The sequence below is a fragment of the Panthera onca genome, chromosome X (genome assembly GCF_046562875.1).
Source record: "Panthera onca isolate mPanOnc1 chromosome X, mPanOnc1 haplotype 2, whole genome shotgun sequence".
NCBI lineage: Eukaryota > Metazoa > Chordata > Mammalia > Carnivora > Felidae > Panthera > Panthera onca.
This window is the reverse complement of record NC_138357.1, coordinates 3474054-3493656: the sequence shown is the minus strand read 5'-3', so window position 1 is coordinate 3493656 and position 19603 is coordinate 3474054. Positions and strand designations below refer to the sequence as shown.

General features: G+C 35.2%; 1 protein-coding gene across 1 annotated transcript in view; it reads right to left on the bottom strand.

Moving 5' to 3' along the window:
• The window catches only part of GABRA3 (gamma-aminobutyric acid type A receptor subunit alpha3), a 335334-nt gene that overhangs the window by 10601 nt on the left and 305130 nt on the right, over window positions 1-19603 (bottom strand). Inside the window, exon 9 of the mRNA XM_081793915.1 lies at window positions 14423-14634. Within this exon, the coding sequence (XP_081650041.1) occupies window positions 14423-14634 (212 nt within the window). The remainder of the gene's footprint in view (window positions 1-14422; window positions 14635-19603) is intronic.

Below are 19603 nucleotides of genomic sequence, written 5' to 3'. Positions count from 1 at the left end.
CTACCAAACATTTAAAGAAGAGTTAGGACCTATCCTTCTCAAATTATTTTAAAAAAATTGAAGAGGGAACATTTATAAACTCATTTTATGAGGCCAGAATTACCCTGCTACCACAACCAGATAAAGACACCACACACACACACACACACACACACACATTACAGCCCAAGATCCCTGATGAAGATACATGCCAAAATCCTCAACAAAATATTAGCAAACCAAATTCAACAATATGTTAAATAAAAGGTTTATATACCATGATCAAGTAGGTCCACAAATCAGTGAACATGATACACCACAATAACAAAACAAAGGAAAGCATTTGACAACATTCAACATCCATTTATGATAAAAACTCAGCAAAGTGAGTATAGAAGTGTTCCTCAACATAATAAAGACTATATATGACAAGCCCACAGCTAACATACTCAAAGGTAAAAACCTGAAAGCTTTTTCTCTAAGATCATGAAGAAGAAAAGGATGTCCACTCTCATAATTTTTATTCAACATAGTATTACAGGTCCTAGCCAGAACATAAAAGAAATAAAATGCATACCACTTAGAAAAGAAATAAAACTGTCATAATTTGCAGATACAATTCTGTATATAGAAAACCATAAAGACTCCACTAAAAAAACTAATAGAACTAATAAATTTAGTAAAGTTGCAGGATACAAAATTAACATATGGAAATCAGTTGCATTTCTATACAGTAATAATGAACTAACAGAGAAATTAAGAAAACAATTTCATTCACAGTTGCATAAAAACAATAAAATACCTAGGAGTAAATTTAACCAAGCAAGGGAGGTTTATGACATTGATTAAAGAAATTGAAGACAACACAAACAAATGGAAAAATATAGTGTGCTCATGGATTGGGAGAATTAACATTTTTAAAATGTCCATATTACCCAAAAACAATCTACAGATTCAGTGAAATCCCCATCAAAATCACAATGGCATTTTCACAGAACAAAACATTATAAAATTTGTATGGAACCACCAAAATACCCTGAATAGTTAAGCAATGTTGAGAAGGTGGAACAAAGCTGGAGGTATCATGCTCCCCGATTTCAAACTATACTACAAAGCTATAGTAATAAAAATGGCATGGTACTGGCATGAAAATAGACACATATTTTAATAGAATAGAATAGGGGGTTCAGAAATAGACCTATGAATATATAGTCAATCTATGACCAAAGGAGGTAAGAATATACACTGGGGGAAAGGCAGTCTCTTCAATAAATGGTGATTGGAAAACTGGACTGCTACCTGCAAAAAACCAAACTGGATCACTATCTCATACAATATACAAAAATAAACTCAAAATGCATTAAAGAACTGAGTGGAAGACCTGAAAACATAAAACTTCTAGAAGAAAACATAGGCAGTAAGCTATTTGTCATCAGGCTTAGCAATGATTCTTTGGACAAATCTCCTCAGTAAAGGGCAACAAAAACTAAAATGAACAAATGAAATTACATCCAACTAAAAAGCTTCTGCACAGCAAAGGAGACCATCAACAAAATGAAAAGACTACATATTAAATGGGAGAAGATATTTGCAAATCATACATCCACTAAGGAGTTAATATCCAAAATATATAAAAAAGTTATACAACTTAATATAAAAACCAACCTAATTAAAAATTGGCAGAGGACTTGAAAACATACAGATGGTCAATAGACATATGAAAAGATGCTCAACAGTAATCATCAGGGAAATGAAAATCAAAATTACAATGAGAGATCACCTTACATTGCTCAGATTGGCTATTATCAAAAAGACAAAAAAGTAAAATGTTGGTGAGAATGTGGAGAAAAGGGAAGCTGGATACAGTGTTGGTAGGAATGTAAATGGATGCAAAACTATGGAAAACAGTATGGAGGTGGCTCAAAAGATTACAAATACCATATGATCCAGTAATCCCACTACTGGGTATTTACCTAAAATCAATGAAAACACTAATTTGAAGGGATACATAGACCCCTATGTTTATTACAGCATTATTTACAATATCTAAGATATGGAAGTAGCCTAAGTGTCCATCAAGATGGATAAAGAAAAAATGGCATACATATTCAATGGAACATTACTCACCCATGATAATTAAATATTGTCATGTGCAACAACATGCATGCTAAGTAAAATTAGCCAGAGAAAGACAAATATCATGACTTCACTCATATGAGGACTTCAAGAGACAAAACAGATGAACATAAGGGAGGGGAAGCAAAAATAATATAAAAACATGGAGGGGGACAAAACATAAGAGACCCTTAAATATGAAGAACAGAGGGTTACTGGAGGAGTTGTGGGAGGGGATGGGATAAATGGGTAAGGGACATTAAGGAATCTATTCCTGAAATCATTGTTGCACTATATGCTAATTTGGATGTAAATTAAAAAAAAATAAAATTAAATAAAAAAATTAAAGTTTTTATGTAATGTAAAATATGAATCTAGGTAGATTTTTTACAGAGATATTTAGCTCCTATATTCTGCTTTGTTAAAAAAATCTTTTTCTCAAAAAAGTATTCTGGTGTCTTAGTCAAAACTATAAAAAAAATAAAACATTACAAAAATTTTTAAGGCAATAATAATAAAAAACTAAACTTTTCCAAGATATGAAGTTGAGTATTTTTTCTAATGTGAAATATTATTCTAGAGCATTCAAATATCCTTACTTGAAAATAAAAACAGGATAAGAATTACTGTATTTTCAAAACTTAGGTAAGAATTTATGAATATTTTAAAAGCAGTTCTAAGAATAATAATCTTTTTAAATGTAGAGGCTTATTTCTTAATTTTATTTGCTTTTATTTTTAATTTTCAAGAGTTTAATGGAAGTAATGTACATAGTTTTTTATTTAAAAAAAAAAAAGAACTTAAAGGCTAATAATGAAAACCAAAAACCCTTACCTAAAGCAAGTCTTAATTATTTTTAATTCTCTTAACTGATATTTCTAAATTTCTAAATAATATGCTTATGCTGCTATTAGTTTCATACATAGCCAATCTTTTCATGATAGAAATTTAATTCATTCATGCAACACTTCCTCCATCCTCCAATACAAATATAACAATATTTTAGTTCAATTAATAACCAGTGGTAACATCATTACAAATTACTATATAAATACATCTAGCATCCTGCCCAAACTGGACTAATCCCTCTCCAGGTTTGCTTCTTGCTGCATCATAGCTTTCATTTTAGGACTTCTGTTCACTTATCTCCTATGTTGGATACTCTCTTGTCTGGATTCAGTGTCCTTCTCTTTTATGTTTTACTGTTCTATTTTGTTTTGCTTTGTTTTGGTTTTGGCGAGAGAGAGAGACAGACAGAGAGAGAGAGAGAGAGAGAAAATGCAAGAGTCGGGGAGGGGCAGAGGGAGAGGGTGGGGTGAGAGAGAAAGGAAGAATCTCAAGCAGGCTCCATGCCCAGCATGGAGCACAATGCAGGGCTCAATCTCACAACTGTGAAGTCATGACCTGAGCCAAAATCAAGAGTGGGACACTTAACTAACTGGGCCAACCAGGCACCCCTCTTTTGTTTTAATAAAACATATCCTCCTATGTCTTCCTAAGGTGGAGTGTATGGGAAGTGACATTTCTGAGATCTTAGAAGTCTGAAAATACTACTGTACCTTTCCATTTAATTGATACTTTGGCTAGGCATAGGATTCTAGGTTGAAAGTCATTTGTCCCTCATATTTATGAGATTTACTACTCTGCTGTCTTCCACCATACAGTATACTTGAGAATTCTAATGCCATTCTGTTAACAATTTCTTTGCAAAAAACATTCTAGAATCATTTTATTTATTTATTTTTAATATGAGATTTATTGTCAAATTGGTTTCCATACAACACCCAGTGCTCATCCCAACAGGTGCCCTCCTCAATACCCATCACCCACACACCCCTCCCTCCCACCCCCCATAAACCCTCAGTTTGTTCTCAGTTTTTAGGAGTCTCTTATGTTTTGGCTCCCTCCCTCTCTAACCATTTTTTCCTTCCCCTCCCCATGCTATAACAAGCAATCCTAAAATTTGTATGGAACCACAAAAGGCCCCAAATATCCAAAGTAATTTTGAAGAAGACCAAAGTAGGAGGCATCACAATCCCAGGCTTTAGCCTCTACTACAAAGCTTTAATCATCAAGACAGCATGGTATTGGCACCAAAACAGACACATAGACCAATGGAATAGAATAGCAACCCCAGAACTAGACCCACAAATGTATGGCCAACTAATCTTTGACAAAGCAGGAAAGAATATCCAATGGAAAAAAGACAGTGTCTTTAACAAATGGTGCTGGGAGAACTGGACAGCAACATGCAGAAGGATGAAACTAGACCACTTTCTTACACCATTCACAAAAATAAACTCAAAATGGATAAAGGACCTGAATGTGAGACAGGAAACCATCAAAACCCCAGAAGAGAAAGCAGGGAAAAACCTCTCTGACCTCAGCCGTAGCAATTTCTTACTTGACACATCCCCAAAGGCAAGGGAATTAAAAGCAAAAATGAACTATTGGGACCTCATCAAAATAAAAAGCTTCTGCACAGCAAAGGAAACAATCAACAAAACTAAAAGGCAACCAACGGAATGGGAAAAGATATTTGCAAATGACATGTCGGACAAAGGGCTAGTATCCAAACTCTATAAAGAGCTCACCAAACTCCACACCCAAAAAACAAATAATCCAGTGAAGAAATGGGCAGAAAACATGAATAGACACTTCTCTAAAGAAGACATCTGGATGGCCAGCAGGCACATGAAAAGATGCTCAACATCGCTCCTCATCAGGGAAATACAAATCAAAACCACACTCAGATATCACCTCACACCAGTCAGAGTGGCTAAAATGAACAAAACAGGAAACTATAGATGCTGGCGAGGATGTGGAGAAACAGGAACCCTCTTGCACTGTTGGTGGGAATGCAAACTGGTGCAGCCACTCTGGAAAACAGTGTGGAGGTTTCTCAAAAAATTAAAAATAGACCTACCCTATGATCTAGAAACATTTTAGACTATCACTTTATCTCTGGTTGTCTGAAATTTCATTATGATGTGTCTCTATGTGGGCCTATGAAGTTACTTTTAATCTGGAGACTTATGTATTTCCATTTGTAAAAATGTATTAGTTCTTTGTTAATTTCCTTTATTCCCTTTTTTCTGTTCACTCACACAGCAGCTTCTGAGTTGGATGGACTTCTTAGATACATTCTTAAGTCTCTTACCTTTCTTTTACATTCTCATATTTTTTTCCATTTTGCCCTACTTGTAGGGAGATTTTCCTCAGTTTATTTTCCCATATCTCTACTGAAATTTTTATTTTGGTACTTCGTTTTTTATTTTAAGAGCTCTTCCTTATTCTCTATTTCCTTTTATATTAGCATCCCATTGTTTTATGAATATAATTACCACTATAAAAGTTAGAATTTTCTTAGTTCCCTAAATTATCCCTGTTCCTTCCAAGATGAGTTTTTTTAAAAAATCTTTGCTCTTCTCTTTCACATTGCAAACATCACTTTGGTTTATTTTTTATTTTTTATTTTTTAAAGTTTATTTATTTTGAGAGAAGAGAGAAAGAGTGAGAGGGGCAGAAAGGGAGGAAGAGAGAGAATCCCAAGCAGGCTCCACATTGTCAGCACAGAGCCTGACACGAGGCCTGAACTCACGAATTGTGAGATCATGGCCTGAGCCGAAATCTAGAATTGGACGCTTAACCAACTGACCCACTCACATGCCCTTTTTTAAAAATTTTAAATGTTTATTTATTTTTGAGAGAGAGAGAGAAATAAAGAGTAGGAGTAGGGAAGGCGCGGCCCGGGGGTGGTGGGCACAGAGGATCCAAAGTGGGCTCTGTGCTGACAGCAGACAGCCTGATGAGGGCTCAAACTCACAAACTGCAAGATTATGACCTGAGCCAAAGTTGGACACTTAACCAACTGAGCCACCCTGTTGCCCCAGCAGACGTCACTTTGGTAATCCTTAGTATGCCAATATTATTTGGCAACATAAAAGATGCCTGTATGCTCAGTGTATCTGAGCTGAGCTTGTTGACTGGTTGATGACTTAAGGAGATGAGTAGAAAGCAGGTAATTTTTTATGGAGTACTTCAAAATGTCAGTATGTAAAGGTCATTATTCTGGAGACATTCAACTTCTTTAGAAACTTCTGATGTTCTTCTGGAAAGTATACATTTGACTGCAAACATTTCACATGTTGGGCAGGCTCTAAGGTCTTGACTACTCTGTACACAGACTTATAACCAATCTCCATAGTTTCTTTATTCTCTGCTATACCAAACACCTCAAATACTGAGTTTCTCTAAGTGTTATATCTTACTCCAGCTTGACAGATTAACTCTTATTCTCTCTTTCCACATTCATTCTTTTAAAAAAACATATTAAAATTTCTTGTCTGACTAAAATCCCTTCTCCAGTTCTCCTGGTGCTTATTTATACATATTTTATTTATTTAATCTCATTTTAGTGGGATTGTAAATGGAAGCAGTGATAAATACATGTGGTTGATCCTTAGAAATCCAGTTAATCTATTTTTCAGAATGCAATTATAAGGTAGTCATTTGTCTTCATTTGTAAGTGAAGTTTTGTTTCCACCTATTCCTTCTTTTCATTTCCTTTATAATCTACCCCCTCCCATTTTATCTTATCCTTAATCATAGTACAAATAAAAAATAAATTTTTAAATCATGTATATTGTTTTTAAATCCATTCTAGCTTTATGAAGCAAATAAGGTTTAATATGTCTCTCTAAAGGAGGAAAAAAACTAAACTGAGATATAATTAGATTCCAATATTTTTATTTTTAATGCACTTCATTCTTCCTGTGGGTCAGTGGTTCCAACTGTTAGTTCCCTCACATTGTAGCAGTATAGACAAAGTATAGCACCCTCACATTAGAGATTCATTTTGATGTGTTCCATAGGATTTTCCCCCCAAATCTCATAATTGCTTTCTTTTAGATAACTTAAATGGATTGACCATGGAGGGGGACGAAGGAAAGATTTCATCACCATATTTGCAGAAGAGTTTTAGATGATTCTTTTTGTTCTTTTTTTCATTTTCAGCACTCCTTGGAATTGGAGAAATGGTCATCATTTTTTTTTTATTTTATTTTATTTTTTAATATATGAAATTTACTGTCAAATTGGTTTCCATACAACACCCAGTGCTCATCCCAAAAGGTGCCCTCCTCAATACCCATCACCCACCCTGCCCTCCCTCCCACCCTGCCCTCCCTCCCACCCCCCCATCAACCCTCAGTTTGTTCTCAGTTTTTAACAGTCTCTAATGCTTTGGCTCTCTCCCACTCTAACCTCTTTTTTTTTTTTTTTTTTTCCTTCCCCTCCCCCATGGGTTTCTGTTATGTTTCTCAGGATCCACATAAGAGTGAAACCATATGGTACCTCACGCCAGTCAGAGTGGCCAAAATGAAGAAATCAGGAGACTATAGATGCTGGAGAGGATGTGGAGAAACAGGAACCCTCTTGCACTGTTGGTGGGAATGCAAATTGGTGCAGCCGCTCTGGAAAGCAGTGTGGAGGTTCCTCAGAAAATTAAAAATAGACCTACCCTATGACCCAGCAATAGCACTGCTAGGAATTTATCCAAGGGATACAGGAGTACTGATGCATAGGGGCACCTGTACCCCAATGTTTATAGCGGCACTCTCAACAATAGCCAAATTATGGAAAGAGCCTAAATGTCCATCAACTGATGAATGGATAAAGAAATTGTGGTTTATATACACAATGGAATACTACGTGGCAATGAGAAAAAATGAAATATGGCCTTTTGTAGCAACATGGATGGAACTGGAGAGTGTGATGGTCATCATTTTTGACATCCAGTCTCTTACTAATCTATTCTAGTTCTCTCTCTGCCTTCAAAACAACCCTGTACTTCTTCCTGGCCATTAAAAGAAAAAGTCTACCACATTTTTTTCACAAGACATACATGACAGCCTTTCAGATATCTGAAATTAGCAATCATCATCCCCTTGAGCTATGTACCCTTTCTCCATTATAGAAACCAAACTGGAACAGAACCAAACTGGAACAGTATACTTTAAACATGGCCAAACCAGTATAGAAGAAAAGGGCTTATTATCTTACTTGTTCTGGGTAATTCTTAACTCAGACTCAAATCAAATTTGGCTTTTTGATAGTTACACCACACAGAAGACTTACATTAAATTTTATTCCCTGTATCCCATCATCTTATTTATAATGTGCAATTATTGTTAAGCTTTCTTATTAAGAACTAATGGGTTTTTTGTGTGTCTATGTGTAAGAATTTGTTTGATTCAGCTAATGTTTATCTCTTGATTTCAGCCTGTTCTCTCAAACTTCAGAAATTATCTTTAGGGCACCTGGGTGGCATAGTCTGTTAAGTGTCAGACTCTTAATTTTGGCTAGGTCATGATCTCACTGTTGTGAGATCAAGTCCCATGTTGGGGTCCACACTGGGCATATATCCTGCTTAAAATTCTCTGTCCCTCTGCCCTCACTCACTGGCTCTCTCTTTCTCTCTTCCCCCCTCTCTTGCAAAACAAGAAACTCTATTTAATTCATAACTCAGAAGATACTCTCCAATAGTCATGAATGCTTGCTTACAAACTTGAAGCATTAATGACAAAATTTAAGAGGAAAGGGTCAAAGATGAACCCCTGTGGATTATCACAGGGACGTCCATTCAAGCTGAAATCTATCCATCAGTCAATTCTATTTGACTCCAAGTAGTCCATCAGTGACATAAGCTTAATTGTACTATTTTTTCAACTGCTATTTCTTCTTTATGAAGGCATTTAAAAATAATTTAGATGTCTTGATAAAGTCTGTGATATTTCCTGATCTACCAGTCTAGTAAACTTTTTGTAAAATTTCTTAAGGTTAGTTTGGCATAATTTCTTCTTAGTGAATTCAGGCTGGATATCAGTGATTAGTGCTAATTTCTCTTAAAACATGTTTAATAATATATTCTAGGGAGCTTTCAGTTTAATATGTCAGAGTAAGGACATCTTTTCTTCCTTCCTCTCTCTGGAACCAAGCAAATACTATTAGGAAAATGAGAAACAGAAACACAAACTCCAGTTTTGATGAAATGTGAAAGCATTTTTAACCTGATCCAAAAAAGTAAGGGCTCTCAAATGCAGTAAAAATTGGATCAGGGTAAAGACAACATTGAAGATGCCTGCTGTTCTGGATTTCAGGTCAAGAATAGAGTCCTAAAAAGTGAGTGGCATGACCTGAGTGAGGAAACAAATGACTCCCATTTGGAAACAAGATCAATTTTTAGGCTGGTAGTGAGAAAATCCTGAAACATTGTTTGACCACATATAGTGGCAGAGGAGGTAGAGAGTAGAAAAATTAAGGAATATTACACACATACACCTCTGTACCATACACAGAGGGCTTTCCTATATAACAGATGATGCTCAAATTAGTGTCAACTACTCAGTACTGTCCTACTCACTCTCTCAGTCCCTTCCCAAAATGATACTCTCACACACAGCAGGGCTAGTAAAGAATTCCCCCAATGCAACTTCAAGTAATAATTGAAAGCTAGCTAATATGGTACTAATACAAAATATGTTACAAAAAGAGGGGGAGGTGAAATGACCAATAAAGGATTTTGGAACAACATACAAAGCAAACATAACCATATAAAAATAAATCAACAAAGATCATAATATTAATTTAAGGGAAAAAATACTATCCCCAAAATCAAGGTGAATAGACACCTTGAATGGTCAGAGACATGGAAGAAAGGCTTGAGAAGAATGAGCGTAGTGAAGTGGAAAATCAGTTAAAAGTTCTTAGAGAAAAATAAGGAAGACAGAGCTCTATGATATGTATATATAATTTGTGCTTCTAGGAAGAGAACAGAACAAAGATATGTTTTAGGAAAACTTTAGGAAATTTTCATAAAGATAGTTGTTAATCTACAGGCTTCTTCTCAAACTATTCAAAAAAACAGAAATGGAAGGAATTCATTCTATGAGGCCAACATTACTGTGATTCCAAAACCAGGCACCACTAAAAAAGAGAACTACAGGCCAATATCCCAGGTGAACACAGACACAAAAATCCTCAACAAAATACTAGCAAATCAATTCCAACACTACATTAAAAGAGTCATTCACCACGATGAAGTAGGATTTATTCCTGGCCTGCAAAGGTGGTTTAATATTTGCAAATCAGTCAATGTGAATCACCACATTAGTAAAAGAAAGGATAAGAACCATATGATCCTTTCAATACATGTAGAAAAAGCATTTGACAAAGTACAACACCAATTCACGATAAAAACCCTCAACAAAGTTGGGATAGAGGGAACACACCTGAACATAATAAAGGACATATATGAAAAACCCACAGCAAATATCATTGTCAATGGGGAAAAACTGAGAGCTTTTCCTCTATTGTCAGGAACAAGATATGGATGTCCACTCTCACCATGGTTATTAAATATAGTACTGGAATTCCTAGCCTTAGCAATCAAAAAACAAAAATAAAAGGCATACAAATCAGCAAGGAAGAAGTGAAATTTTCACTACTTGCAGATAGCATAATACCCTATAGAGAATATCCAAAGGACTGCACCAAAAATTGCTAGAACTGATACACAATTCAGTAAAGTCATAGGATACAAAATCAACATACAGAAATCTGTTGCATTTCCATATACCAATAATGAAGCAGCAGAAAAAGAAATTGAGGAATCAATCTCATTTAAAATTGCATGAAAACCATAAGACACCTAGGAAGAAACCTAACCAAAGAGGTAAAAGATCTGTATTCTTAGAACTATAAAACACTAATGGAAGAAATTGAAGTTGACACAAAGAAATGGAAAAACATTCCATGCTCATGGATCGGTTGAAATGTCCATACTACCCAAAGCAATCTACACATTTTGTGCCATTCCTGTGTAAATACCACAACAATTTTTCACATGGCTAGAAAAAACAATCCTAAAATATGTATGGAACCACAAAAGACCCTGAATAACCAAAGAATCTTGAAGAAGAAAAGCAAAGCTGGAAGCATCACAATTCTGGATTTCAAGTAATATTACAAAGCTATAGTGATCAAAAGAGTATGGTACTGACACAAAAACAGACACATAGATCAGTGGAACAGAATATAAAACCCAGAAATGAACACAGAACTATATGGTCAGCTAATCTTTGACAAAGCAGGAAATAGTATCTAATAGAAAAAAAAAAAGACAGTCTCTTGAACAAATGATGTTGGCAAAACTGGACAGTGACATGCAGAAAAATAAACCTGGATCACTTTCTTATACCATCCACAAAAATAAACTCAAAATGAATGAAAGACTTAAGTGTAAGACAGGAAACTATCAAAATCCTAGAGAAGAACACAGGCAGTAACCTCTTTGACATCAGCTATAGCGACTTCTTACTAAATACGTCTCCTGAGGCAATGGAGACAAAAGCAAAAATAAACTATTGAGACTTCATCAAAATAAACAGCTCTGCACATCAAAGGAAATAATCAACAAAACTAAAAGGCAACCTATGGAATGGAAGAAGATATTTTCAAATGACATTTCTTATAATGGGTTATTATACGAAATCTATAAAGAACTTATCAAATTCAACTTCCCAAAAATAAATAATCCAGTTAAAAAAATTGAGAGAAGACATGGATAGACATTTTTCCAAAGAAGACAGATGGCCAAGACACATGAAAAGATGCTCAACATCACTCATCATCAGGAAAATACTAATCAAAACTACAATGAGATATCACCTCACGCCAGTCAGATGGCTAAAATTAACATCACAGGAAACAACAGATGTTGGCAAGGATGTGGTGGAGAAAAGGGAGCTCTCTTACACTGTGGGAATGCAAACTGGTGCAGCTGCTCTAGAAAACAGTATGGTTCCTCAAAAAGTTAAAAATAAAACTACCCTATGATCAAGCAATTGCACTACTAGGTATTTATGCCAAGGATATAAAAATACTGATTTTAAGGGATACATGCATTCTTTTATTTATAGCAGCATTATCAACAATAGCCAAATTATGGAAAGAACCTAAATGTCCATCAACTGATAAATGGATAAAAAGGTGTGGTGTATGCATATTACACACACACACACACACACACACACACACACACTATGGGATATTAGCCATAAAAAAGAACAAAATCTTGCCATTTGCAATGACGTGGATGGAGCTAGAGAGTATTATGCTACATGAAATAAGTCAGAGAAATACAAATATCATATGATTTCAATCATGTGGAAATTAAGAAATAAATCAGATGAATATTGTAGGGAGAAAGGGAGGCAAACCAAGAAACAGACTCTTAATCATAGAGAACAAACTGATCATTACTGGAGAAGTGGGCAGGGGGGTGAGTTAAATGGTTGATGGATATTAAAGAGGGCACTTGTGATGAGCACTGGGTCTTGTGTGTAAGTGATGAGTCACTAAATTCTACACCTGAAACTAATATTACACTGTATTTAACTAACTGGAATTTAAATAACTTGAAAAAAAACACATGCTGTCCTAAGAAAAAAATCATACAGATACACCAAGATATATCCTTGCAAAGTAATTGGAATTCTTAAATAAAAGGTACATTTGTATGGACTTCTAGGCCATAAAATCAAGTCCTCTATTACATAAGAGATTCTCAGTCTTGTCTTAAATTTCTTCCTAACAACATTCAGTGCTAGAATTGAGCATAGCAATCAATGTCTATATGGACATCAGAGAGAGAATGTGACCCATGAATTGTACAACATCCCAACTACAATTCAAGTATAAACACAATTGACAGATAATTTTACACATGCAAGATAGTAGGAAATATGATTCCCATGAGCCCTTCTTAAAAAACTTCTAGAGACAGCTTTGAGGTAACTAAGCAATGAATGGAAAAATGGATAAAAGGACTATTTTGAGAAGGTGGACCATTTAAATGTGGAACTATGACTAAACTATAGGAATTATGACTGCATAAAAGCATGTAAATTCTACAAACTTTAACAATGCAGAAATAACATTATAACAAACAATAGTTGAGAAATGACAGGGACTGACAGAGAAGGTCAGAGGTAAAACAAGTATACTAATTTTCTCATGTCTTGAAGTGTGTAAGGGGTCAGTAGATCCTGTTCATAGATGACAAATCAATTATTAGATGGATAAATATATTTTAAGGATACAAAGGCAACAACTAGACTAAGTATAATAATAAAACCAGCCAAAATTTCCTATGATAGAGTGGATATAGTTACTAGAAATACGCTTATTTCTTCATAATTTACAGAAAGGAGTTAATGAATTCTATCTAAATAGTGAAAATCTATTCTAAAATTTTGCCAACTCACCAGTCTGTATTCTATGAAATATATCTTTTCCTCCAGTTTGAAAAATCTTCATTATCTTTTCTCTTCTCCATGATTCTTCATATTACTGGAATGGTTCTGGGACCACATCTGCCAGTTCTTTTTAGCATCTTTGGATAGTCTTCATCTAGATCTAGAGATCTGAACTCTTTTAAAGCAGCCAAGGACAATAATCTTGATTTCACAGTATTTATGTTTTATTCATACCAGCTATAGTTGGTTTATTGTTTTTTTTTCTTTTTACCTCCTTCCCATTTCTCCACCAATCCAACTAACATTTATTCAGCTTTTATTATGAATCAGGTACTGTGCAAGAATGTTGGCTAGTTAGAAAGATGATGCAGATAAGACCCTGCCCTCAAGATATTCAGTCTAGTGAGGAGGCAGATAAACAACTCTAATACAAATACAGGATTTTAATAATAGAAACACTCTTCCCCTACCACAATAAAAGCTAAAACTATCTGGGTGATTCTTAGAAAGATTCTATAGAGAAAATAGCATTTCATATGGATCTTGAAGAATGAATGGATCTTCCCCAGGCAGGAGAAAAAGAAAAGAACATTCTAGGTAGAATGTAAAAAAAAAAAAAAAATAAGCAAACGTACAGAAGGAGTAATGATCACTTTAGTTTGACTATAATGAGAATATACTGAAAAGTGAGGAGCAGAGTTGGCCCTGGAGATTGTACACTTTTCTGAGTGGCTTTATAAATACAGTGTGTTCCCCTTGAGTTTAGTAGTATCATACTTAAGATTGGTCCCTCACCACAAGATGTCAACACTCCAAGATACCTACCCTCTTTTACCCCCAGCAAACACTCCACATTGCCAAGAAACACTCCAGTTGAGAATTGGATTGATGACCCCAGTGAATAGCACACAGCCTTGGCCAGTTCCCAAAGGCTGCAGGCTGCCCACTCCTGGTTCCAATACAGTTCTCTCAGGGAGTGCTTCCCAGCCCCCACCTTTGCTCTATCTCACCTTCATCTCCAGGGCCTCTGGCACCTTCTTGCCTTCCCAAGCCCAACTCCGCTTGGTGAAGTAGTTAACAGTGGCAAATTCAATCAGCGCAGAAAATACAAAGGCATAACAGACGGCTATGAACCAATCCATGGCCGTCGCGTATGCCACTTTAGGTAAGGAGTTTCTGGCACTGATACTCAAGGTGGTCATGGTGAGAACAGTGGTGACACCTGGGGAGAGAGAAAATGAGAACCAGTTGCCAGTGGAAGACATTTAGAGCATATGTGATGAGATCACCAACTTCCTACTTACAAGGAGGAGCTATACCCCACTCAAAATGACCCCCTTAAAGTAAAATACAGAGAATGTCAATGTGGGATGGTTCTACCTAGTTACTACCCCATCCTAGTTATCACAGGAATAGTAAGCTCCAGTAAAGCACTTTTAAATGTTGTCCTAGTCTCTGCTTAAACATTTCTATTGAAGAACAGGTAACCTATTTCATTGTAACAGAACTTTTTAATTAGAAAACCCTACCTTCATTAGAATACCTTCTTTAATTAGAAAACCTTCAGTCTGAGCTGAAACCTGCCTTCCTCTAACTCCTAGCCCACTGACTGATCTTAGAATCCTTTCTCTGGCAACACAGGAAAGAAAAGCCTGCTTCCTCCTCCTCTCTCCTTCAGGGAGTTGGAGATGGTGGCCATGATTCCTCGTGAATCTATTAATCTCCAGAATGACATGGCCACTTTCTTCTCTTGTTTCTCCTTCTTCCCTTCTGGTAGTTTTCTTTTGGAAAGCCCATAACTGAACTCAACACTCAGGATCTTCACTTCCCTTACTGTGGACAGTATTCTCCTAATACTGTAAAAAAAACACTGTAGGAAATGGTTCTTTAACTGCACCAAAGTCTTTGTACTATTGAGCTTTGTGAACAACCAAAGCTATTCCAATATCTATTTCTCTTTTTTTAAGTTTATTTATTTAGTATGAGTGGGGAAGGGGCAGAGGGAGGGAGGGAGGGAGAGAATCCCAAGCAGGCTCTATGCTGTCAGTACAGAGCCCAACATGGGGCTTGATCTCATGAACCATGAGATCATGACCTGAGCTGAAATCAAGAGTTGGGCACTTAACTAACTGAGACACCCAGGCAGCCCTCCAATATCTATTTCTTTTGAGTTTTTATCAAGCCAGGATTTCTTTAAATAAATTGATTCTTTTTCTTGGTGGCGTTATTAAACTAAATTTAAGATTTCCTTTTATTCACTTTTAAATTCTATTAAAATCATTTTTCTAATCTTCATTTTATATATACATATGAGCTATATAGTGTTGCGGCTAACGAGTGAGCTTTACAGACAAATTGATAATAGGCTGACATTCTGGCAATTCCACTTACTGGTAATATACCTTGAACAAGGTGATATATCCCACAAAGCCTGTTTTATCATGTGTAAACTGTGTGTGATCAACCAGCCTCAGAAATTTGTTTGGGGTTCCAGTGAGATGATGTTTATAAAGCCCATAACACAATATCTGGTAAAGAGTAAGCACTCAAGAAATAGTAGCTTCTATAATTAACATTACTCTTATTTTCACTGTTGTTAATAATATTGTCATAATTATATGATTAATTATAGTGGTATAATTATAAACAAATTTTAAACAATAACACTATAACAATAATTTTATAATTGTTAGCAATAGTATTCTAGCCTCAAATATCTGCACTAGAAGTTAGAAGTCCTGAGTTCTGCCACTTACTTGTTTCATATCTTTGGCAATTTATTTGATCTCTCTGTGCATCCGTTCTGCCTATCTATGAATATTTCCTAAGTCTCTATACCCTAGAATTTTGACAAGATACTTGTTATACCCAAAATCATCCAGATTTGAGGACAGGGGAGTAGTCAGACCTTCTTTCTGAGTGTTGGCATGCTCAAGAGGATAGGGAATGTAAGTCTGGGTCAAATAGGGCATAGAAAGAAGTCCTAATGTGGTGAGAGATATTATATAGAAAAGCAAGCAAATAAGGCCTATCTATTAACTCTACCCAGAGAGTCAGCCATGTGTGCTGCAGCCTCTTGGGCCTTCTTTCACATCTTGCTCCCTCAAGTACCTTACTTATACGTTTGCTATATAAATGAAAATCCAGACTGGAAAAGACTTAGTACAGTTTCAACAGAGAGATCCTAAGGAAGCACCTTTGTACAAACTAGGTAGTCAGCAAGGCTGATTGGCAAAACCAAATTTTAATCCCTATCAGGAATCAGCCACATAGCCAGTACCTATTAACAATCTATCTGAGTATGTTACCTGGTAAGTTCTGGGACTGAACCTAAGGCTCAGTAATCCTCTGACCACACTAAGCAAGGAGTGATTCATGGGAGAAACAAGCTACCTTACTTATGGTTATTAGCAAATGCAGTTGTCTACCCTGGCACAGTCATAGCAGTGTGCCTATGCATGGATGGAGAGAACTATACTGCAACATAAGTGTTTCTGTATCATATCTCAGTAGAAATTTTTGCATTTTAGCCTCTAGAGCTTCATTAGAATAGTCATCTTGTGAAGAATTCTTAGCTAGTCAGCTGGTAGGATCCTCAATCAAACATTTACATTTTGTGGATGAACAATGAGGTTTGGCATTTTAAGAGATCCAGTCTTACCACCCAGTGCTTCTCTTTCAAGACTCTTCTAGAAAGTATTTTGTGACTTCCCCACCTCACTTCCATGAGCACTTCTAAAAATCTAGGACACTTCTTTGAGAACACATGTCTGTCTGTACTACCAAAGCAGGAATTGCTTGAGAATAGGGATCATGAGTAATCTGTCTCTATCCCCTCAACCCTGAATATATACCTGGGACAGAGTAAGCCCCTAGTACATGTGTGATGAATGAAACTGCTCTACCCTCCCTGGCCTCAGATAACTACTCCTCTGTTTTCTTTCAGTATGGTTAGATTTTTTTCCCTTAGAGTTTCATACATATCATATAGTATGTACTCATTTGTGTTTGGCTTTCCTCACTTAGCATAGTATTCTTTAAATTCACTCATGTTGTTGCATCTATCTTTAGTTCATTCCTGTTAATTTCAGAGTAGCATTCCACTGCATTGATATAACAATTTGTCCATTCACCTATTAATGGACATCTGGACTATTTCTAATGTTCAACTATTATGAATGAAGCTTCTGGGAAGATTTACATATAAGTCTTTGTGTGAGCATATGTTTTCATTTTTCCTAGAAAACACTTAGAGATGCAACTACATGATTATATTGTAAGTAAACCTTAACTATAGGAGACTGCCAAACAGCTTTTTAAAGTGCATGTACCATTTAACATTCCCGTTAGATGTATGAGTTTCAGTCAGCATGAACCTTTGACTTATGAAAATTTAATATTAATTGGTAGCTTTACACATTTCACTGACAATGAAAGTCCTTAGAACACCTTATCTCCATCTCAACTTACATACACTGCATTAAGGTCTAGTCTTTTATTCTAAATATGTCATATACCCAATAAGCTGCTGTTATTATTTTATACATTCAATTGTCATTTACCATTCCCCATATATTTATTATTTTCATTGTTAAAATGCATCTTAAATCTTCCTTCTTGGATAATTTTACTTTTTCTTAAAGAACTCTTAGTGAGGGTTTGACAATAATGAACTCTTAATTTTATTTTTTTATCTGAAAAGGTCTTTATTGTTTCTATTGAAGTCAGCTGGTAATCTATTTATCATTATTTTAAAGGCAATGTGTTTTTCTAGACTACTTTAAAGATTTTCCTCTTTGTTTCCAAAAGTTTCATTATAATGTGTCTCTGTTTATGTCTTTTAATTTATCCTCCTTAGGTGCATAGAGCTTTTTGTAATTGTGCATTTATGTCCTTTATCAGGTTTGGACAGCGTTCAGCCATTATCTCTTCAAAAAATTGCTTCTATACCATTCTCTCATTTTCCTTCTATGATTCCATTATGTCTGTGTTAGATCTTCTCAATAAATCATATATTATTTCTCTGTCTTCTGCATTTTACATATTTTTGCATTTCTGGGCCTCATTCTAGATATTTTTTTCAGTTAATGGGTTCTCCCTTCAACTATATCTAAACCACTGATTTTTTAATCTGTATTTTCCTGTTTTAGAATTTCTAGTTTGCTTGTTCTCTCACATGTGCTTTTTCTCTCTACCTAAACACACTGTTTATATAATAGAATTCTTATATTAGTTTCACCTACTTGAACGTGTTCATCATAGCTATTTTAAAGTTTGATAACTATCTGAAGTTCTATTAGGTCAGTATTTTTAAATGGGTTATACATTATATACAATAAAATAAAAGTAGATTTTTGTACATTTCTTTTTTATGTTGTACATTTCAAAGTGGGCAAACATATACAGTTATATCACTACTACCCAATGAAGATATAGAATATTCTACTTTACCAATAAGTTCTCTTATACCCATTTTCAGTGAATCCACCACCCCAGAGGAAGAACCGCTTTGGTTTCTAACAGCATAGCTTAGTTTTGCCTGTTTTGGAATTTCATATAAATGAAATCATATATTATGTACTATTTTGTGCCTGGATTCTTAGTTTGACATAATTTTTGAGATCCACCTATATTGTTATGTGAATCAATAGTTGTAAATTCACTGTATGAATATGCCACAATATAAACACACATTCACTTGTTGATGTGCATCTGGATGTTTTTCCAATTTGGGATTTTATGAATAAAGCTATTATGAACATTCTTGTATAAGCCTTTTATAGATATATACTATGGATATATATTTTTTCATATCACTTGGGTATGAAGTGAAATACTTAAATTTTAGGGCAAATATATTTTTACCTTTAAGAAATAGCCAAACATTTTCCCAAGTGATTGTTCCATTTTACAACCTCACCAGCAGTGTGTGAGAGTTCCATTTGCTCCTCAATCTCACAAATATTTGCAATTGTCGTTCTGTTTTAATTTTAGCCACTCTAGTGTTTATAAAGTAATGTCTCCATGTGGCTTTTATATTTTCCTGATACAAAATGATATTAAGTATATTTTCATGTTCTTATGGGGTGTTTGCATATATTCTTGGTGAAATGTCTTTTCATGTATTTTTCCAATATTTAAAATTAGATTCTTTATATTTTTATCACTGAATTATAGGATCTCCTTATATT